At 39.3% G+C, this 23,067-nt stretch overlaps 2 protein-coding genes across 4 annotated transcripts; both read left to right on the top strand.

Annotated features, from left to right (window-relative positions):
* The first annotated feature begins 154 nt into the window (after window positions 1-154).
* On the top strand, window positions 155-5,260 carry tbcb (tubulin folding cofactor B). Of its 2 annotated transcripts, none has more exons than XM_038693406.1 (7): window positions 155-308; window positions 840-996; window positions 1,178-1,321; window positions 1,694-1,790; window positions 2,164-2,355; window positions 2,771-2,843; window positions 2,947-5,260. In XM_038693406.1, exons 2-7 carry the CDS (start codon window positions 877-879, stop codon window positions 3,059-3,061), a joined length of 741 nt encoding a protein of 246 aa, XP_038549334.1. In that variant the 5' UTR covers window positions 155-308; window positions 840-876; the 3' UTR covers window positions 3,062-5,260. The 2 variants fall into 2 exon arrangements, with proteins under 2 accessions (XP_038549334.1, XP_038549335.1); XM_038693407.1 differs by lacking the exon at window positions 155-308 and adding an exon at window positions 426-444.
* A 1,298-nt stretch (window positions 5,261-6,558) lies between these two features.
* clptm1 (CLPTM1 regulator of GABA type A receptor forward trafficking) lies at window positions 6,559-22,639 on the top strand. 2 transcript variants are annotated; one of them, XM_038692357.1, is made up of 14 exons: window positions 6,559-6,674; window positions 12,623-12,756; window positions 14,138-14,261; window positions 14,515-14,673; window positions 14,827-14,944; window positions 15,055-15,140; window positions 15,584-15,704; window positions 15,858-16,102; window positions 16,345-16,438; window positions 16,525-16,715; window positions 17,070-17,165; window positions 17,391-17,526; window positions 18,760-18,927; window positions 21,214-22,639. In XM_038692357.1, the coding sequence occupies exons 1-14, from the start codon at window positions 6,624-6,626 to the stop codon at window positions 21,384-21,386; spliced, it is 1,896 nt and encodes a 631-aa protein (XP_038548285.1). In that variant the 5' UTR covers window positions 6,559-6,623; the 3' UTR covers window positions 21,387-22,639. The 2 variants fall into 2 exon arrangements, with proteins under 2 accessions (XP_038548285.1, XP_038548284.1); XM_038692356.1 differs by having other exon boundaries at window positions 14,515-14,694.
* Window positions 22,640-23,067: the final 428 nt, after the last annotated feature.

Raw genomic sequence — 23,067 nt, 5'->3', positions numbered from 1 at the left:
GCCTCATGAGTTTGATGGGATACATTTGACTTTGTTTTTGTTATTGATATTTTGATCAATAAAGCTTGAGTCTTGGGCTCTGTGTTTTAAAAAATGAGCCAGATTGACAAGAACAGCGTAACGCCTCTCTCACGCGAGTGTGACGTAGAGGGGTGGGGCGTTGAGGTTGTCACGTGATTTTTGGCGTGGCGGCGAAGCAACGCATTGAAACCATTGAAACATCTTGACGCGATACATCTGCCTTGAGAAGTGGATACTGTGTTGAGTGGTCTGCTTGGAGCGTAACATCACTACAAAATATACTATTAGTAAGTAATTATGGCAAACGTACCTTCTAACCGAAGGTCCTCGGTGTAAAGACGGGACTCCGCTCTTGTTGGCCACCCAAACAAGCTAGTATGACGCAGCGCGGTGGCAAGCTAATCAAAACTACCGTTAGATAATGTAAGCTAAAACGACAAAATGTTACATTCAACTTGAATCATCATAGTTGATAAAGTTTGTAAATATAAGAGAGAGAGAGATCGTTATTTACCTAGTTAAACACAGCCATTTATTTCAATACTAGAACGTAACATCGTAACGTTAACGTTAAGTTAATAACGGTTAAAAAGAAACTAAGTTACGATTTAGGAGTGGGCATAAGTTAACGTTAGCAGGTCTTCACAGACTCTTTAATCGAAATGCTATTGAATGGAAATATCTTTTTAATTAACTTTCTATCAGATATTTACATTCAGATCTCTGCAACAGGAAATGGATTATTTGTTTGTAATTGTGAGATGGTGTATCAGTATCTGTCCCGCTAGTAAATATATCACATTGTATATTATTTTCAGCATTTGTTCCATTGGCTGTGTCCATACACTCGGCATAATGGACAGCGGAGTGATAGTAGTTACCAATCCCACTGTGAATGTGCGCCTAACAAGCACCATCTCCTCCTTCGAGGTGCAGCGCAGGTTCAATAGAGGGATTAGTATAGCAGAACTAAAGGTGAGACCCAGCTTATACACACATAAAATGCACAAATTGGCCTTCCCAGAGCTAACCTGCTCAATACACTGTACAACGAGATTATTAATTTTTAATGTCTACCTTCCTTATGTTATCAGAGACATTAAAAATCTATAACATGTCATGTATTGAAGTGCTATTTTGTTTAAATTGTTATTAGGGGAAGTTGGAGATGGTTGTGGGCGCAACTGCCTCCTGCATGGACCTGGAGTTGTTCAGTGTCGCTGACAAGTTCCTGCAGAAAATGGATGACAATGAAGCTTTGCTGGGTTCCTATCCTGTAGATGATGATTGCAGAATACATGTATGTATCTACTCGGTTTGGAAGCACTTTTAATATAGTGGCCCAGACCACTGACCTATTGTAGTAAAATATGGGTAGCAGCAGGTTTTCAGATCAGTATTTGTCTCCAAATCCAAATCTGTCTTTCTGCAGGCATAAACAAATTTGCTTCAGATAAGAAAGCATGTGTTTGAAACAAATTGTGTGAAAATATGTTTCTTCAAACATGTGCCTGGAAATGATCCTTTTCACCTTTGTACAACTCCAAAAAATCTGCTCACTGCCATAATTACCTTGTTTGTTTCAAGTGACTTGCAGTGTTTAGCTAAAACATTCATAACTACTGGTGCGGTCTGTCTTTAAAAAGTGTCTGTGTCTCATCCTGAATCACAGGTTATTGACAGAAGTGGAGGTCAGATGGGCGAGTTCACTGATGTTTCCAAAGTGGAGAAGTTTGAACTCGCAGATGATGCTTATGAGAAGAGAACAGGTATGGTCTGACATCCTTATCTTCCCTCCAATTTGTTATTCTCATAGCATAAAATTTGTTTTCTGTAATTACAATATAGAAGTTTTTGCTGTATTTAATAGTCGATAAATTAGTCAGGCAGCAGATCCAAACCAAAATTGGTAAAGCAATCGATAATGAAAATTGATTGTTTGTTACATGCATAGACAGACAATACCAATCCCTCCATCATACAACGCCTGAGCTTTTATTATTTAGAAAGATTTATTTTTCTGTTAAGCATTGACAAAACTTGTAAAGAAGTTATCCAATGTTTTTTGAAGATGTTCTGCAGCATCCACTGTCTGTTCTGAAGTGTAATGTGTTAAGTAAAATCCATCTTTCTTTCCTTCAGATACAGCAAGGTCATTCATGAAGAAACATCGTGTCGGTCAATACAATGAGGAAGAAACAGCCAAGAAGAAAGCTGAGCTTGCTGCTCTTGAGGAAGAACAGAAGGCTGCAGCTGAAGCCATTGCTGTTGGCAGCCGATGCAAAGTGCAGGTCACTGGGCAACCCACAAAGCTTGGCACGGTCATGTATGTTGGTAAGTGTGGATAAAGCTTTGCTTTCTTCAGGACACTGGTTTGAATCCTGTACGTAGGATTTTCTCTCAAACAGAGTGGTCTTTGTTGTAATCTATGGCGACCAGTCTAGGCAAGCAATGTAGGAGGAATTTTTTGCTCCGCTAGTTTTAGGAGACCAAAATCCACATAAATAAATTGGTTTAATAAGCATCCTCAAGTTTCATTTTAAGTCAGTTTTGCTTTAGTTCTGAGCCAAGACACTTTTTAATGTGTTTGTGTCTGCCATTACCCAAATGAATAGCATTTTAATCTCTGATCTTACATAGAACACACAACAGAGGTCATTGTCAGTTTTCAGAATTATGGATCATGACTAAGCAAACAGTAAAAGTAGAGTACCTTGTGTAAATAACATGGTTGTTCCGTGCGTTACAGGTACAACAGATTTCAAGCCAGGCATTTTTGTGGGTGTGAAGTATGATGAGCCCCTGGGAAAGCACAATGGAACGTAAGAGCACTATTGTTACTTTTTTAGCTATGCACAATGTTTATCACATTGGTCTTGATTTTGCATTTGACCCTGTCTTTTTTTTTTAATTGTGTCTCCACAGTGTTGAAGGGAAGAAATACTTTGAATGTGAGAACAAATATGGAGGATTTGTGAAGCCCCTGAGTGTGACCGTGGGAGACTTTCCCGAGGAGGATTACGGTTTAGATGAGATGTAGGACTTTAATAAAACAATGGGGTAGAGTGTTTTCTGCCCTGAAATTTGACCTCAAACAGTTATCCAGTCACCATCCAGAGATGACGAAACCATTGTCATTGTAACAAATTAAATTTTTGTTTTTGTTTTGCTTTTCTGGAAGGCATGATCCAAAGAGCAGGGTCTAAAGGTCTTTTAGGTTAAAGTTCTCTTTGGCCAATGCAACCCGAAAGAGATGAACATTAAGTTATACATCTCTTTGTGTGCTGGATATGATAATAATTATACAGGATAATCGCAAGAGGAGTTCACACCAGCTAGGGTTGATAATGGAGAGGGGTTTTTGTTGCATTACACTTCACACACTATGTTGTCAGACACTTAGAGAATAACAGTCTGAGCCTGTCAATGGCTAAAAACAGCACTTTTAGTGGATGTCCTGTTGACGGGTGCACTTGCCCACAAGGATTTTGTTGCAGCCATTGCAGTTCATTTAGCTGCTACTGACTGAGGCAATGTATTGGACCCATTCCAAACTTGTTGTACCTTTTTTAGTCATTTAGACCACAAAATATGTAAAAATTGGGCCATGGTTTAACAATATGGGAATTACCCTTTATCTGTAGTCATACAATTTTGGAATACTGTAAATTGCTGAGAGTTGCCCAAGGATTGGATAACTGTCTGTGGAAGAAAAAAATCCCCCCTTAAACTGACTCTGACACAAATAAAAAGTGGCGTTGTACCTTGTAGTCCAGACTAACTTGATTTCACATATGTATCCATAATTAAGATAAACTGGGAAATGTTTTTCAGTCATTGATTAAAATCAGTGCTTAATGGTCAAACTCATTCCCCCATATTCCACTCATGATTGACAAACAAGACATTCACAGTTGAAGAGGAGAGAACAATTTATTCCCACTGACAGCAGCCTCAATAGTCCAAAGTGCAACACAGCTGATAGTTGTATTTTGAGTTTGCGGCACGACCCTCATCTTTTTGAGCGAAAAGGGTTGTTCCTGTTTGTTACACTTGTCTAAGTAAGTGTACAATGCCTGGAATAAGAGTGTAAAAGTATGCAAACTTTAAATTTAATTTTGTGTTTGTATGTAGCTTTGTAAAACAGTCCCATTTTTAGGCTTCCAGGTGGCTCTAAAATATAATTCCCCCTTTATTTTTTCTGTGACTGAATTCTTATTAAAAATATTAAATTGTCTGCACTTCAATGTGTCCTGCTTAAATTAAACCACTGTTGTAAAAAAACATGTTTCACGTTTAAAATTTGAAATGGTAAGGCTTGATTTTACTATTTTTAAATTGAAATGTTATCAATCTAATCAGATCAATCTGCTTACTTTAAACGGAGTGCTTCTGAATGCAAATGGATGATTAAATCCAAGAATAAATCATGTAATCATGGACAGTGCATACTGGAAAACGGCCAGTGAACAGCGGCAGAGAATTCAACCTGAACAGATTTTAAATTGTTAAATTCGATTTCAGGTCGTACCTAATAGGCAATTTTATTGCATGTTTTTTTATTCTTGCACTTCCAAATAGGTATGGCACATTGAATTTCATACGGTTGAAGTACAATCTAATTTTTAACCCTTTCTGCACATGTAGAACTTTGATCCTATAGTAGAAACTGTTGAGTAATATGTCATTTAGTGGAGATGTTAAATTCTGAAACATATCTGTTTATGTTTCCCATCTGCACATTGCACAATGTACCATTAGATGTACATTCTTGATTAGACACCATTGATACCTGGTTGGCCATTTAAGTAGGAATAGTAAAGACAGTAAACATTTAATATTTGTGTCTACATGGTATAGTTCATCATCTTGTGTTCAGTCTCTGAATCATCAACACTGAACACACCAGTCACTTTCCAGTTAACTGCCTTTCTCCATTATATTTACCACAGCACTCATGAAAATGTGCATTTCAAATGAATGATATGCCTTATTTATGCTTTGTTTTATCTTACCGGTCCAAAACTGTTAATGTGTTATTTTGTTCATCCTCTAAAGTTTACAAAAGAAATGTAAAGTAATTATTTTTGTGGTTTCTTTTCAATGAAATGTTACCACATCTACAAGAATGTCGTGGTGTTCTCTTTTCCTTTATTTTTTTTTAAATTGCTCTGTTAATCTCTGGTGCTGGTGTGCCAAAGGGTAATACTGCATGGAAATAAAAAATTATTTGCCTGTACAGGAGCTTATCAGATTGAGTTGATTTGTCTGTACATGTAACATATCATGGGCTGTTTACTCTAAACTCTGTATTACACTTAATATTCACTCCAAAATATATGTTTGTGTATGCAATAGTCATTCTGTTTTTTTTCTCCAGTTTTAAAACAGCTGCGTCTATCTACTCTGCATATAGGCCTACATTGATTGTCCATCCTAGTAGAGGGATCCCTCAGCTGTCTGGGGTTTCTCCCTTTTTTTCCTTATCTGAATTAGGGGTCTAAGGGTAGAGGGTGTAGAGCCCCCTGAGGAAAACTTGTATTTTTGGACTATATTAATAAAACTTACTTCATTTGACCTCAGCGATGGGAATACTGGCTCTTTTTAGTGAGCCGGATCATTTGGCTTAACTCAGCAAAAACAGCCGGCTCTTCATTTAGTACTATTATAATTTAGCCATATTTTGCATACGTTTTGACCTATAATTGGTTTGTGTGCACATAGGCTGCACTATATCACTTAAATTATTCAATGTAAATATACTACACCTTAGAATTTTCAAAAAAACATAATTTTACATTATGTTTGATATAAAAACTTTAATGTAAAAAGATCATACCCTATTACAGGTCTGTACTGAACGTTTTATTTATGTTGAACTATCCAAAACAAACCACACGCACTCAAAAAAAAACCACAGTGCCAGATAACACAAAGAAATTGCAATGTGCAAAACAGCATCCAACAGTTTTAGTTGTATGTATTAACAGTGAAACATTGTGACATTATAACGGAGTGGCCTCTTTAACTATGTAACTCATTGTCTTTAGGGTAGATTGGTATTAATAAATACTAAGTGCCACAGCTTAGAGAGGCTGATCCTCTTAATATCTGCCCTGTTTTAGAGAAGGTTCCTTATGAACTACGATGCTGTCTCCTCTCCATCATGGATAATATTTAACTAAAAAGTATTGGATTATCTTATTATTCTGTGTTACTTTACAAAAGACATGTGACAATGAAGAAACATCATCCTGCAAATGTGTTGTCCAAGCAGCAAAACATCTTGAAGGGGGAAATCCTTAATTAAATGTGTGACTTACTCTACTTGCTTTGCTGCAGTAAGTCCTTCAAAATTATTACTGCTACTATGATTTTGGCGTCTTCATGTCCGAAAATACATGACTAGGGATGGTGTTTCATGCCGTTTCATCAGCCCTGTCACAAAAAGCAGCTTACAATATTTATCATTCTGACATGTGGGGTTTCATCACACCCCTGAAGACGCACGTCACTACAATGACGCTTGAACTGACCTCTCGCGAGACCAAGCGCAGTTTCCCAGCCAGCAGTGGTGTCGTGTGTGTGCGAGACAAGGAAAGATGGCGACGCAGGAGAGCGAAGCAACTAAAGCCACCGTGAGCAACGGCGAGGTAAAAATGAATGACAGTCTTTTTACTGTAATTACATCTTGCGCCCAGGGGAAACGGGGCCGTTTTGTTTGTTTGAGCGCGGAGTGTGGGGCCGTTAGCGTTTAAACGTGTTACCGATCGTTACACGAGCCCCAGTGACGTTGTCAGTGCCGGTTGGTTTTAAAACGACCCCCTCCTGCCGCTAACGACGTGTTGAGAAATCCTGACCGTTAACGAGCAGATGTAACGTTAACGTTGGGTAGGGAGAGCGGTGTTACTAACTGTGAAATCTCACCCATTTACAAAATGTGACAAGATTATTTGTTGGCTCGAAGTGTGTTAGTTTGAGGCAGCTGTCTGCTGCAGTGTGTCAGTTAGCTATCACAAGGCCTGAACCTGAACAACGCAGCTTGGCTTCACGAAGTTAACCAGGCCAGTCTCAAGCAGCTCACACACATCTCTTATCTGCTGTTACATCGTTTCACCTGTCTTTTATTTACAGTCAACTTTAATCCCAACGGGCAGTTTGTAAGCGTAATGACAAAGGTTTAATTATTACCTGCCATCTTGTTATTAACATTGACGTGTTAGATGAATCAGGTGTAACGTTAGCCATCGTCAAAGTTAGCTAACGTAACCCTAGAAATCCTAGAAAAAATGTTAATAAAAGCAGTTGTTGAATATAACGTTAATTAGGGCGGTATCTTGCTAAACACTAATTATTTTCAGAGTGACAAATGCATGTCACAAGTTACCAGAGGTCAAAGTGAATCATCACTCTCTCATCACTAGTCTCCCTCCCGGTCAATTTAACACACACACAACATTAATATGGTAAAACAAGCAGATTTAAAACTGTAGCAAATATCTGATATTTACTCAATTATAGACCAAGACCGTCCACCGGTAGTTTAATTCAAGTAATGATTGATCAATGAATCGGACTAGGGCTAAATTTAGTTTTGGTTTCTTTGGGTTCCTTTTAATGGTCTGTTTTCGAGTAGGCTATTGGTAGCCTTAGTTTATGCCTCACATTGAAGCCACAGAGCTATGCAAAGACAAATCCCTGACAATCTCCAAAAAACCCCAGAAGACCATTAAGTAGGATTTACCGCTGTTAAATTTTCAGATTCTTCCAAGTCTCTTACAACCATTTGTGGGAATGGACAAACGTTGTTTTCAGGGAACATGCTACTTTTTATACAGTTAGAAGCATATTTCTTGAGGATTCTGGAAATACCTCCTTTTACTTTTAACACATTAACAGGCATTTATCTTCCAGAAAATCTGATAGTTATGTTGCTCAGACAGGCCTGCTGCAGGTGAATCTGTTAAGAGACGTTTCTCTGGTATTAGTCTATTCCAGGGGAAACACTAAGTGGCCCTGCTTTTCATTTAGTCACTTTTGATTTAATGTTTTGCTGAGTAACTTTATTGGACCAGCACACATGATCAGCGTGTTTATGTTGAAAATAACAGCCATTTGAATAGTTCTTGTACTGCATGTCCTCTGAATGTGGAAAGGCCATCTTTAATGCTAACAAATAAGCATTGTAGCACAGTGTTATGACCTGGCTCAAAAGGCCACAACAAAAGGGAGACACACCATGGTAAACGGTTAACATATGTTTATTTAACGAATATAAGCCAAATTAAGTTATTTCAAATTAACATAATTAAAGTATGAGGTATGTAGTCTGTGGTTTCAGTAGTGTCTGTGCAGGATGATGGTTGCATGAATGTATGTGTGAAGGTGTTGTAGTATGCAAAAACAAAATAAATACCACAAAGCAATTGTCCAACCAAAGAAAACCAAACTAAAGGGGAAACCAGGGAGCCGGCCCGCAGGGAGGTCTGACATGTCCTGGACAGCAGCCCCCTTGCAGAATGAGAAGGCAGTCCCAAATACTCTACAGGGCAATCAGCCCAGGTGCCCAGAGTTATGCTGCGTTCCATTTACCTCGGAGGTCGGAGCTGGGAATGACGTCACACCTGAGTTGACGGCGTTCCAGTTAAGTCGGAAAAACCTTGCTCGGCCAGCTGTTTGTTTACAACTAGCCAGGTTAGCTATTGATAAGACTGTTGATTTAAAAAAACCCCGCATTGTGCGGCATTTACTCACACTAAACACTGTAGCAACGTGTCCACAGACAGCTGTTGGACAGCACTTTGTGTACGAACATTTATAGGAGTCACAAGTACACAGAAGTGCTAATAAATAGTATAAACTACAGCTTTCACAAATTGTTGATTCCTCGACAGCCATCTTGGATCACAAAGTCGGGGTAGTGCGGTTCTCCCGACTTCCCGAGTCGGAAATCCGACTTCAGGGGGCGTTCCAGTTGAAAGTTCCAACTGGGAACTCGGAAATTCCGACTTCCCATGTCAAATGGAACGCACCATTACTTCAATCAGCTCTCCCTCTACAAGAGGAGAGAGAGAGACAGGCCACACCCACTCATGACCCCACAGGGCGTCACAAGCATTTTCATCCATTAATCACACACACGCACACATTTTAGATAAAGATGCCCTTTTTAGAACCTTATTTATATACCTAACATTGCATATTAGCTTGCTTCCTCCTGTAGCAGATACTATCACCGTGTGTGGTAAACATTACCAGAGCAATAGTCACTTCTCTGTGAAGGACTGACTTGAACTTTTACCCTTCCTGTCGGGCGCACACACGCATGCATGTGCGCGCAGTGACAATCCAGTGTGAAGCATTTACTCTCTACCCCGAATCGGTGGTTACATGTTAATCCTTGATTGCAGTGTGTAAATTATTGTCTTGAGCTGGAACGGATAACCTGTTCAGTGGTTGAGCATATTGCTGATTCGTCTGTGTAATGGTTATTACGTTGATCCCCTCAGGAGACACAGATCCATGTCTTTTATAGTAGAATTTCTTCTATGGCAGCGAGGTCTTGAATTGTTAAGTTTATGATTTGTTTATGGCTTATCTCTAATCTCAACAGTGTCATTGTTCACTCATTTCCAGACCTTTTTGACACCCTAATAAATTATATGAGGGAAATGCTTTTTCTTTTTAGCCTCAAGTATTTGTTTCTAAAGGCCAATGTCTGGTCTCGCTTGTGTTGGTGACAATGGGGGAGATTAGATGTTTAGATAGCGAATGAGTCTCATGACTTGGCTTGCGCTTGTGTATTGTGTCACTTGAATAGACTGTGGCCTTGGTGGAGGGGTGGAGGGCTGCATTGCCACCCTGAACCAAACTAATGACAGATTTGACTAGTCTTTAATATGCGTGCTGGTACTTGCATGAATCTGACCGCAGATGAGGTATTTAAACTATGCTAAGGTAGGGCTGGGAAATTAAACAATAAAGATAAATTAAAGCTGCAAGCAGGCCGTAAAATTCAAAATGGCCGACTTCCTGTTGACTTTAGGGTATGAGGTTCTTGAAAATTTCGTACATGTAGGTTGAACGTGAACAAGGGGATAATCTTTTCCAATTTTCTAGGTGGCGCTAGCGAGTCATTTTGCCACGCCCATGCGCGAAACCCATAAAATACGAAATTTTTCACCAGTTCTGACATGTTTGCAAATTTTGGTGAGTTTTTGTATGTTTCAATGGAGCCTACTTTGCAGAAAAAAAAAATATATATATAATCTTAGCAAATTCAATAGGGACCTCACACGGTCGTGCTCGGGCCCTAATTAAAGCTGCAAGCAGCGTTGGGCAGGCCCTCGCACTTGTAGCGCGTCCGGGTGTGAGCCGGCCGAGTAAGCATATTCTGGAGCTCTGCTGGTGCGGCTGTGAATTTGCTACGCGGTTCCGACGCCGCATGAAGGTGTTATATGTCACTTCCTGTGTCCCCTATGTGGAGCTACATAGCACTTGCCGCTATGAATATAAATCGGTATTGGTGTGTAGATGTCTGCGGGGTGGGAGAGTTATCAAGCACGTAAAGTTTGGTTCAGATGTGAGCATGTACACTGAAGTTACAACAACTTCCTTTGTCATGGCGAAGAGTTGATTTTTGACGCCACGCCACGGACACGCCCATTGACGAAAACTCACAGATAGCACAACTTTTCATCTTCAATGCCTTTAGAAGGCACAGCAGAAATTTGAAGTCGGTCGGACTAAATCCCTAGGAGTTCGTTAAAGTACGGAGTGTGTAAATCATCCAAAATTTGACGTAAAATTCAAAATGGCTGACTTCCTGTCGGGTTTAGGGCATCGCTCCAAGAGGCTTTTTGGTAAGTCTTGACATACACGTACCACAGAAATATCGTACATGTAGGTCAAACGTGCGGCGGGGGCTGCTTCGTTAAAGGTCACTTCCTGTTGCCAGCAGGTGGCGCTATGACTGTGGGTGAATGTCGGCATGTACATGTGATCAGGGCGGGACTCCCATCCTACATGTACAGTTTGGTGCAGATGTGAGCATGTACACTGAAGTTATAATAACTTCCTGTTTCATGGCGAATCATCGACGCCACAGACACACCCATTGACGAAAACTCGCAAATAGCACAACTTTTTATCGTCAGTGCCTTTAGAAGGTACAGCAGAAATTTGACGTCGATCCGACTAAATCCCTAGGAGGAGTTCGTTAAAGTACGAAGTGTGTAAATCATCCAAAAATGGACATTAAAAATTCAAAATGGCCGACTTCCTGTTGGGTTTAGGGTATGAGTTCTTGAGGCTTTTTTGTGCGTCTTGATATGATGCATGTCCCCAGAAAAGTTCGTGCATGTAGGTTGAACGTGAACGAGGGGCTAATTTTTTCCAAATTTCTAGGTGGAGCTAGCGAGACATTTTGCCACGCCCATGCGCAAAACCCATAAAATACGAAATTTTTCACCACTTCTGACATGTGTGCAAAGTTTGAGTTTTCGAGTATGTTTAGGCCCCCAAAATATCTTTACAAATTCTTCTCAATATAACTTTCCTCAATAGCAATATAACAAATATTATATATATATAATTTTTTTTTGAATATTTGATTTAATTAATTGGAATCACAAACGAAGTGGCGCTTAATTTTCTATTAAGATGTTGTTTTGTTGAGGAAAAGGCACTGAAAAAAATTACTAATCATTTTTTGATAAAAGATTTTATCATAATTGGATGATATGTGAAGTGATCCACTGTTTGGCATCAAGTGTTTGTCACATTCTGACCATAAAGTATAGTTTAACCGCACAATTAACCATCTGGCCCTTCAATTTTCATTCAGGGGCAACAATTAGCCATTAAACATGAAAAAATAATGATTTGACATTTATTGTGATAATTATCGTTATCGAATGATATGAAAGATTTTTATCATGATAACATTTTTGGCCATATTGCCAAGCCCTATGCTAAGGCTCTGTTTAGATCATGATAGTTAAATTAAATAGTAGCCTGCCAATATCATTGTTGACAGATTGATTAATCTAGATTGTTTGCTTAGAAATTAGATTTGTCCCCCTTGGTTGCGGGACATTTATGTCATCTTTAGATGTCTTGTCATTATTGTAAGGCTGCTGCATTTTTTTCTTTCAATCAATAAATCTATTAAATTATATTAATTAAACATTTGTCGATAAAACATTAGAAAATAGTAGAAAATTCCTGTCTCCTGTTTTCTTGACGCTTATATTAGGTGACGTCTTCAAGAGAAATTCTCTGATTCCAGCTTCTTAAATATATATAATATTTTCTGGTTTCTTTACTCCTCTATGACAGTAAACTGAAGATCTTTGTGTAGAGGACAAAACAAGATATTTACAAGACATCTTGGGCTTTGGGAAACACTGATCATCACCAGTTTTTGCTTTTAGTAAAGTACAGTGACTATACATCTGACTCGGAGTACATAAGTGGCTTCTCTTTGCTGCCAGTGAAGCTATATTCTTTTTTGATGACATACTTCATTACATGAGGACATTGCTGCACCATCATTGCGGCTTTCTTTGGCTACACTGACCATGTGTCTGTCTGGTTGTAGGTGAGCAGCAATGGGACTGCTGCAACAACAGATGACCAGACTGTGCAGACAGCTGAAAATGCACAGGATCCTCAACAGCAACAGCAGCAACAAGCACCCAATGCATGGCAGGTCATTAAAGGAGTCCTCTTCAGGTGAGTTCTTTTTCTTTCTTTTTTTTATTATCTGGTAGGCTCACTCTCTTTTACAAGCAGAAGGTCAGCCCACAGAGAAAAGCTTACTTTGATGCTTTGGGTCCAATAATTAACAAAGTACCGGTGTGATATATTATGGTGGTGTCACAAATTAATTTTAAAGTGGCAGATTAAAGGAAAATAGTGTGTAAACTGCAGAGCCACAGCTCAGCTGAAGTTCACTCTGCTCCAGGCCTCTGTGCAGCATTAGTCTGTGCTGCCTCTCCTTCATTTTACCCAATTTTGGCCATTTTAAAGCATGTTCTCAAGAAAAATAGTTTGTTAATGGCTCTCTTTTTGTTTTGGAACAGTCACAAGGGAAAACTAGTTCTTGCTGGACTTGGTGGCATGACATGGGTCAGCAGCTCTCTAATTATGGTCCACTTCATGTTCAGTGCTTTGTCCATTGTATTGACTCTGTTGTTCAATAAGTGCGTCTTTCTGACTGGTGGATGAATCAAAAAATCATTTTGGTCCACAGACATTCATCAGGGAAAATTCATACTAGCAAACCACATCGGTACATTTTGTGAGAACAAGTAATTGACAGTGTGCTGGATTTTATGGAGTTTATCTGATCTGCCGTACCTGTCTACTCTCTGGAATGCAAGAGCTTGTGGTATGGTTATGATGTGTTGCTGTCTTGTGTTTGTAGTTTTCATGGCATTTTAACAGTCTAATTTTTATGTTTTGCTGTCTTCAGGAATCAGTTAATGTTAAGGGGTATGTTCCTATATAACCAAGTATACAGTACATCAAGTGTTATTTTTGCTAAACAAACGCAGCATGTGTGGAGCTGGTACCAGTTTAGTGTTTGTTTTAATCTAGTTTGAATAAAACACTGACTGATCTTGGAACAAATGTGGGCTGCAATAAATCACAAACAGGACAGAGTTTTTGGTTAAAAACAGATGAAAATTTACTTTATTTGTGTTAGATCATTTTGAACTCATTGCACCGAGATGCTGCCTAAAGTACTTCTCTCAGTTTCTTATATCATTTCTAAGTTTCTCTTTAGACCCATCACTGATTTCTGATGCAGGCAAGGCATTTCTCAAAGTCTGAATGAAATGCACTTTGATTGGATGCAGTTAAATCAGATTAGCCTCCTCGTGGTTTCCACTCTCCCAGAGCAGCTATTCAGATCTCAAGAGATAAAGACAAAACTAAATACTTTGTCTCAGAGTTTTTTATGCTAATGTATACAGGATTTGTCCATTTACGGTGCTCTCCTCCTGTTTTATATTTTTTTTCTTTCCTTCTCAGCTTTTCTCTCTTCAACTTTACTTCCCATTTACTTAATCTTCTTTTCCTCTCACTCTGTTTGCATCTGTTCCTCCAGAATCTTCATAATCTGGGCGATCAGTAGCTGGTTCCGTCGAGGGCCGTCCACTCCTGACCCCAGCACGCCGGCCGGGGCACCCAGAGTACCCAGCAGGAACCTCTTCCCCAAGGACACCCTCATGGTATTACACCTGTCCCTTCTGTCCGTTGCCTTATCTGCATGGCCAGCTGTGTTGTAAAACATTTTTTAATTGAATTGAAGTGGTTCATTCTTAAACACCCCTCATACTCTGATCCCCTCAAGTACTTCGACTGCAAGCCAGTGTTATCTCTCCCTTTCAGGCTAACTCTCTCTAAACTCTGTTATATCATAAACACCTTTTTGTTTGTTTTTTTTTCTTCTTTTTTTTTCTTTCTTTCTCACCACGCCTGCAGGACTTGTACGTGTACGTGTCCCAGGACGAGGTGTTCACAGACTTCAACAACACAGAGGCCCTGTTCTGGTTCCACAGGGACCTGGTCTACGGAGACTGGGCCACGGGGGAGAGTGGGGACGGTTGTTACGAGCACTATAAGGAGATGGACATCCCAGAGGTGGGGAGCGGGGAGAGAGATGTGAGAAGAAACTAGTATTAGTTTAAATGAGGAAGTTGTTGGTGAAAGGCAGGAAAGACAAGTTAGTAATGAACTTGAGAGATGTGAAACGTAGATGTGTATTTGTCTGAAACTCTTATACTGTACTTGCAGACAGTGCAGAAGAACGGATCCCTTTACATGCACGTCTACTTCACTAAAAGTGGATTCCACCCAGACCCCAAACGCAAGGGGCAGTATCGCAGACTGGCAACAGTACATTCAACACGAAGTAAGCACATGGAAAACTCATAGAATGTAAACTTTAAACAGAAGTTGTAATTTAATAATATAAATGATCATTTCTATGTGGCAACCTTTTTACTTGTTTTACTCTTTCAGTGCTGAATAAATTCAAGCGAAGAAAGTTTCTGAAGACCAAGAATCTGCTAACAGGAGAGACAGAAGCAGATCCCGAAATGATCAAGGTTGATATATTTATGTTTGTTTTTAAAAATTTGTACATTGCAGAGTTAGATCGGTGTTGGCTGATAAGCATCTTAAAAATGTCTTAAAAATGTTATGGATTTCTGATGTAGTCCAAAACAGAATCGCCTCTTTAATGCAAACTTTTGAGATTTGATAATTGATTTCCTGGTACAGGATGAGGTTGATGATGCTACTAGTTTGGTCTTCACTTTTAATTGCTGGGAAACACACCTCACACAAAACAATAGATTTTTGATTGATTGATTGAGTTAGAAGTGCAAGTAATGACCTTTTCGGTCACAACGGTCAGTTCTTCACATCGATTTCCAAATAAATCTTACACAGACACCGATTGTAAGCTAATCGAGGGAAAGGCTGTGAGCTTAGATTTGACACATTTAAATGAAAAGGCTCATGTCTAATCAAATGTGTTCCCTCACAGAGGGCAGAGAGCCACGGTCCAGTGGAGATTATCTCTCATTGGCACCCCAACCTCACCATCAACATGGTAGATGACCACACTGCCTGGGTCAAGGGCTCCGTTCCCCCTCCTCTAGACCAACGTGAGTTCCTCCCACTGACCTCTTTGTCATTTACTGCTCAATGATTTACTAGTTAAAAGCTTTTGACTACAACAGCTTTAATATCCCAGATGAAGTCCTTTGTGTGGCAAACCTTGTTTGACATTTCCACTCTTATACCCTGTCTACCCCTAGATGTTAAGTTTGATGCAGTAAGTGGCGATTACTATCCCATTGTGTACTTCAATGACTACTGGAACCTCCAGAAGGACTACTATCCCATCAACGAGACCCTGACAACACTCCCGCTGCGCCTCTCCTACTGCCCACTGTCTTTGTGGCGTTGGCAGCTGTACGCTGCCCAAAATGCACGCTCACCGTGGAACTTCCTACCTGAGGACACTTATGAGCAGTCTGATGAAGACCAAGATTCTGTCAAGGTAAGAGAGACAGAAAACTAAAAGAAAAGAATTGTGTTGGGCAGAGCCAATAGAGCCAATAATGGCTCTTATTTGGATATTTATATCATGATGGACTGGACAAATAACTAATTGGGTGATTCTGTATGATATTTATATTAATTTATCAGCTACATGGATCATGGAGTGTACATAGCAACTTGATGTATGTGTAGTGATATTGTATTTTAGAGATTTGTGTTGATATTAATTGATGTCTGTAGGTGGCCCTTTTGGAAACAAACCCGTACCTGCTGGGACTCACTATTGTTGTCTCCATCGTGCACAGCATCTTCGAGTTTCTCGCCTTCAAAAACGGTATGGTCTGTTTATAACAACCAAAGAATAGTTCGCACAGTATCTGTCTGCCCCCCAGCTTCAACTCATCACCATCTCTTCCTCAGATATCCAATTCTGGAACAGCAGACAGTCTCTAGAGGGCCTGTCTGTGCGCTCCATCATATTTGGAGTTTTTCAGTCTCTGGTGGTGCTGCTGTACATACTGGACAACGAAACAAACTTTGTGGTGCAGGTCAGCGTCTTCATCGGCCTTCTTATTGATCTGTGGAAAATCACCAAGGTCATGGACGTCAAAGTAAGTCAGAACTACGCTTGTTTTTTCATGCACAGTATTTGTTTTGAGCCTCTGTCCCTTAAAGAAATATTCAGACCTACTTCAGTGAGTTCACCTTCAACCAAAAAAGTGGGAGTAACAAGTGAATTTGTTAAGATGATGCGTAGTGAATGAAAACCAGCACACTACCCTACTGGACTGGACACATTGCTTGCTTTTAGAAGAGAACTTTAACCCTAACAATTACATTTAATGATAAAAAAATCTCACTTTCCTTTGCTTACCTTTTCTTAATCCAAATCCTAACCAAATTGTATCTGTATTAACAGTTTGCATTTCTACTTCATGTAACCACCTTTTTTTGTCTTTCTCTAGTTGGATAGAGAGAACAAAATCGCAGGGGTGCTCCCAAGATTGGTATTCACAGACAAGTCAACATATGTGCAGTCTTCAACCAAAATCTACGACGACGTAAGTTAAACCAGTACTCAGCTGCAGTCCTCTTCAACACCTGCCACATTCAGAGGACACTACTTTCAAAAATATATTGATGGCTGACATCATCATACCCTTGCCTAAATACACATTTCTCTGTTGGGATGAATGAAATAGTAATTATTACCAATTAGTAATATTTTATAAAAGTCAATTTCCTTTTCTTGTTTCTGATAATTCCTTTTCTCGTATGTTAATCAGATGGCCTTCAAGTACTTATCGTGGCTGCTCTACCCCCTGTTTGGCTGCTATGCCGTCTACAGTTTATTGTACGTAGAGCACAAAGGCTGGTACTCATGGGTACTGAGCATGCTCTATGGCTTCTTGTTAACCTTTGGTAAGTTTGTCTGAAACATTTATATACTACTCTATAATGTTGTGTCCTTTATTGTTTTAGAAATATGTTTCAGGTGTTGGAACTTTATACGTAGCCTGTTGGCACATGAATAGGATGTAATGTAACATTTTTTTTAATAGTAAAAAAATTATATAGCAAAACTGGAAAAAAGGAGAATATACCCCGAAAAATGTTGTTGGGGTGTCGGTTAGCTGAGTCCTTGCTCCAGAGGCCCTCGGTTCGAGTCCAACCCATGGCCCTTTGCTGCATGTCGTTCCCCCTCTCTCCCACATTTCCTGCCTTTCAACTGTCCTATCTTAAATAAAGGCACAAAAAGAGATGGATCCTTCAGTCACGTTATTAGTGGTGTTGGACAGTTTGTCTACCAGAGGGGCACTCTGCCACACTCCTGTTGGTAACACGTTTTAGAACGCCTCAAATCCACCACAAAACACTGTAATCGGCTGTACTGTTGGTCAGAGTACTATTTATAACCATAAAGTGTATTTTTAAACTGCATTATGTCATATTATCTCGGTGAGATCTCATAACAAATGTTAGGGGTAGTCTTTGTTTATGAAATGTGTTTCTGAAAAGAAAAAAAATTGAATATTGCTGATTATCGGATTTTTAAAATCCTCAAATATCAAAATGGCTATCAGCCTTAAAACATCCATTTTAGTCAGGCTTTAAATACACAAATAAGTTGTATCTGAACAGATTTTCATACGATGGACGGTCATTTTTAGATGAATAACTTAATATACAGCATTAGTTAAAATTCAACATTTTCGTGTATATTCGTTCTTAACTCTCTCCCTCAAACTATTTATATTTAATTCTCAATGTATTAATGATATTTATTTTTTACTCTCTGCGGACACATTGTGTCCAACAGGTTTTGTTCCTGTTTATGTAAATCTATTTTAAAAGGCCAGAGATTAGGCTGATTAGTGTAACCTGTAAATATATTATACTAACATTATACTTTCTATTTAATGCTATAATATTTATATTTAAGGTGGTGATGGCACAATGGATAAGCCACATCCCTTTCTCTAAGTGGATGTACATACAGCTAATGTTTTTATACTTACATCATGGTTACATATCCAGTTCGCAATAGCCTCTGCTAATGTCCCGTGTATTAATAGACGTTCCTGCCTCTGGTGTAAAATTGTTTTATATTACCTAACCTGTGCCTTCCGTTCTCTCTCTGCTTTTGGTCTTCAGGTTTCATTACAATGACGCCACAGCTATTCATCAACTACAAAATGAAGTCTGTGGCCCACCTCCCATGGAGGATGCTCACCTACAAGGCTCTCAATACCTTCATTGATGACCTGTTTGCCTTTGTCATCAAGATGCCCATGATGTACAGGATAGGATGCCTCAGAGATGGTAAGTCTTCCCTGATCTTGCCTAGATGTTTATTTTTTATTTTATGACTTTACCAGGATCAGCCAACATTCAGAAGGAGCCATTCTGAGTTTGTAGCTTGATGGTGAAGCAGTGTGTTTTTTTTTGTTCTAGAGGTGATTTCAGGTTGCTCATTGCTCAGCGTGTTGGCAGCTAAAGTAGGCGGGCAAGTTAAAATTGACAGATGTGGTGTTTGTTTAAAGGAGAAGCTGTCTTCCTTTCTGGCCTTACTGTTTTTTGACTTTGATGCACCAACACCAGAGGAAATGCAGCGTCATTGTCACTCATGGCATTGTGTTTGATTCCCTGAAATCATATAGCAACTATCAAACACCTTCAGCCTCAGCTCAGCTCCAGAGTGGGTTTTGTGGGTTTCACTTTTCCTATTAGTACGTTGAATGTGAGAACTCTCCATTGAATGTAGATATTGGTGGGTCTTGACAGGTCATGTGCTAGATGCACAACACCACTGCTGCCACAGTTTAGAAGGTTTTATTGAATGGCTGCTGCTGGTTAGCTTAACTGGCTTCATTCTGCATTTATGTCATGTCAGAGTTACCGTAATGACTAGTTTCCTATTTGTAATTACGACCAAGAAACTCTTAATACCTTGCCTGAAAACCAAACAAACACAGATACCTCACCTCAGCCAAAGTAGTTCAAGGTATTTAAACCTGAATAAAATCGATAGTGCTAAATTGTCAACACATTGTAATTTTAACCCTCACACAACCACATGTGCGATTATACAACCATCTTGAGTTGGCCAATGATGTGAACGCTTCCTAGTCAGGGTTATTCCTGGCTCAGAATGGGCCTTTGGGGGGTGACTTTGCGCGACAGTAAGCATGATCGGTACATGTACAAGGCAATGAGTTACCTTACGACCGAAATGTATACATTTTCTTGTTATTTCTGACCATTTGATGAACAAAATATATCCACAACATGAAGAGTATTGTGCCATCACCACCTTAAATATAAATATTATAGCATTAAATAGAAAGTATAATGTTAGTATAATATATTTACAGGTTACGCTTTATTTGGATTATCTGCCTACAGATATTAAATGAGATTCAGCTTTTTCACCCTAAACACCTTTCTCTGATACCACCGCCGTGGTTAAGGTTAGATTAGTGCTAATGTTTGTACATTCATTATAATTTCAGATAATAGTACAGGCTACTTTAGCTTACCATTAGTAGCCTAATATTAATTCCAGTTGGGCAAAACAGCAGTTTCATTTTGGAGTGTTGTTTTCATTGAGCAAGAAAAATGCTCTACATGGTGGTTACTCTCATTTGTTTATGCAAATTACTAACTTGTCAATAATAAAAAGTGTGCATACATAATGAGTTCAACAATCTAAAGTTTGCTGTAGTGCCTCAACCTTTTTTTTTTTTAAATGTCCCGCCTCCTCGTGGCTGTGATTGGTCGGTTCATGAAAAGTGACTTTGAAGAGCTTGATGCACATGGCTGCATGAAAGGCTCCTGATCTCCCTGTGGAGATTAGCAGGCAGGAGAGAATGGGAATAGGTGAGCGTCAAGTAGTGCCCAGAGAACCTGATCTGGAGAGGGCCAGTGCCGATCCGCCAAAGAGTAAAATGTAAACGAGACCGAATCGGTGAATACAGGCACACTTCTAGTACAAACTGCTTTTATATTGTGAGAAATAACAGGAAGTCATTAGCGCAAACTTTGTAGTGGTGTGTTCAGGCGCAGTTAAACCAATACAGCAGCTGGTTTATTAATCCTGCTACATTTGTAAAATACAGCGGCTGTGGATGAGAGGAGAGGTGACTGCTGAAAGTCAAGACGTTGTATTTTAGTAAATGTTCTGCTCGATCAACAGTTGTTTGATTAATGGCTATTAAAACACATTCGGAGAGGATTTGAAATAATTTATTATTTTTTCCAATTCTGATCATTTTGGCGCTGGTGATTTTCCTTTGGCACTTGCTAAAACCTCTTTGGGGGGTGCCAAAAATTTCTCTATGCAGGAAAAACCCTGCTAGTGGTAAACATTGGGGGTCTTTCCCACCTCTACCATCCATCCCATATGACCAAGTGAATGCAGCTTGGTCATCACAACCATTATATACATTTTAACACCAGGATTACCAAGATGAAAGTTTTAATTGGGTTTAAAGACTATGTTTATAGCTATAAGTATATTTGGACCTGATGGCTAATGGTTATTGAGGGAATAATGAATTTGAATTCTACTTGTTTCTCACTGGACTAAACTTTTGTCCTCTCCTGCAGACGTGGTGTTCTTCATCTACCTTTACCAGCGCTGGATCTATCGGGTCGATCCCAACAGGGTCAACGAGTTTGGCACCAGCGGAGTAGACCAGTCGCAGAACAACACAGCAGCGGCAGATGCTGCTCCCGCCGCCATCACGGACAAACCAGAGGAGGATAAGAAGAAGGATTAAGCAAAACCACGCCCATATCTGCCTCCCTGCTGGGGTGAAGAGGACATGTGGAAAGTAGGCAGCGAAGGGAGTTTGTCGTTTAGCCGTCATGGACGCCACTACAAAAAAAAAGAAATGCAGTTCAACTGTTCCCTCTGATTTCTGTGTGGATCCACAGAGAATCATATTCAGTGTAGACTTGGTAAATTCTTATTTCTGTTCCCCGCCCTCTCGTTTTGCAGTTCAAGTGAAGTAAAACAAAACGTGATGTACTGTATTCTGTATGATTTCTCAGAGGGTAACGATGTCCTGGAGTAGAGGTTGGGAGGGGAACGGGTCGCAGTTATACTACTTTTTTTTTTTTAAATATATATATATATACAGAGAAGAAAGAGAGGCCAAGTGCAGCTTTTGTTCTTTGTGTAGATTCCTTGTGAATTTTTCTTTTCATTCCATGTGAGCACCATGTTTCGGATTGCGTGGAAACTGGTGAGTAGTGCTGGAGGAAACTGGAAAGATTTTGAGTCACGACGCAGGTTTGGGAAGAAGAGGAGGGGGAAAAAAGGCAGTGACTGGAGACGAGATAGATGACCCTTCAGGACACTACCCACAAGACCGTGACTACTACCCTCAATTTTAAACAAATGGTTAATGTTCTAAACTTGAACATAAAAAAAATAACAGCCTTGTTGGTATTAATATAAATATATTAATATTGTCAATGACTTTAATTTTTGTTTTTCAGTCACTGAAGCTTTCTTTTGTATGTCCTCCAACTGTACAGAATCTCAGCTTGTCATGTTAATAATACTGATGTCAAACTGTCTAGCAGAAAATTAATTTGCAAGTCTAACTTTTATTCCCCCCCACCCCTCAGCCAAACAGCTGGTTTTCAAATTGTTTCATGTTCACGCTCCAAACCAGATCACCTTGACAGACACAGTGGAGACAGTCAAGTGTGTGCTGGAAGGTTTACATTGTCTCTAGTTTTAAGTTTGAGTGCTGTAAACCCCGAAACAAAGATGATTCCATGTTGGTACATATTAAATTTTGATTCATTCATGTTTATAGTAAAACGTAAGTGTGATTTAAAATGTCTATGCAAAGCTTTTATTTATTTTTTATTAGGTTTACTCTTTTAAGCCGCTCTGGGTTCAAGAACAATATTTTTGCATGAAATTTTAATTGTTCACTATTTCTATTGATGTTACAAGAAATACAGCTTAGTTGTGTAGTACTACGGCAATGCCTTTTTACTCACCTTGAAGGCTTGACTTGTAGATTTTTTTCTTTATTGATTTATTCTACCAGTTGGATTCCCTGATGTGGTGTTTGTGTTTTGACAGGAAGCTAATGGCCATCACTATTTTTATTTATTTATTCCCCCACAAGACTTCAAATTGCTTATTTTGTCCAACCAAAAGTCCAATATTCAGATTCAATATATAAAGACAACAATGAGAGAAACAAATAATACACTCATTTAAAGAGGCTGAAACCTGAAAATGTTTAGTTTTTTTGCTTGGAAAAGTGACTTTAATGATTCATTCATCATGAAAACAGTAGCACTGAAATCGTTTTAGCTATTCCATTCAAATTTGCGAAGTTTGGTTGATTTGACAAGCCAAGACTTTTACAGTGCATGTGTGGAAAGACAAGCAATATAATATGATGCCACAAAATAACAGATACAGTACTCCTG

Source organism: Micropterus salmoides, unplaced genomic scaffold, assembly GCF_014851395.1.
Source record: "Micropterus salmoides isolate LMB-PRFRI ecotype aquatic unplaced genomic scaffold, ASM1485139v1 Ms_hic_scaffold_3, whole genome shotgun sequence".
In the NCBI taxonomy this organism is placed as follows: Eukaryota; Metazoa; Chordata; class Actinopteri; order Centrarchiformes; family Centrarchidae; genus Micropterus; species Micropterus salmoides.
This window is presented reverse-complemented; position numbering and strand designations above follow the sequence as displayed.

What these genes read in the sequence shown, in the direction of transcription:
- tbcb (XM_038693406.1), top strand. Translation starts at nt 877, where the DNA reads ATGGACAGCGGAGTGATAGTAGTTACCAATCCCACTGTGAATGTGCGC. An exon ending in TGCTTATGAGAAGAGAACAG is followed by an intron (nt 1,791 to 2,163) that starts GTATGGTCTGAC and finishes TCTTTCCTTCAG; the next exon opens with ATACAGCAAGGTCATTCATG. An exon ending in TGGCACGGTCATGTATGTTG is followed by an intron (nt 2,356 to 2,770) that starts GTAAGTGTGGAT and finishes CGTGCGTTACAG; the next exon opens with GTACAACAGATTTCAAGCCA.
- clptm1 (XM_038692356.1), top strand. Translation starts at nt 6,624, where the DNA reads ATGGCGACGCAGGAGAGCGAAGCAACTAAAGCCACCGTGAGCAACGGC. An exon ending in TCCCCCTCCTCTAGACCAAC is followed by an intron (nt 15,705 to 15,857) that starts GTGAGTTCCTCC and finishes GTCTACCCCTAG; the next exon opens with ATGTTAAGTTTGATGCAGTA. An exon ending in CCAAGGTCATGGACGTCAAA is followed by an intron (nt 16,716 to 17,069) that starts GTAAGTCAGAAC and finishes GTCTTTCTCTAG; the next exon opens with TTGGATAGAGAGAACAAAAT.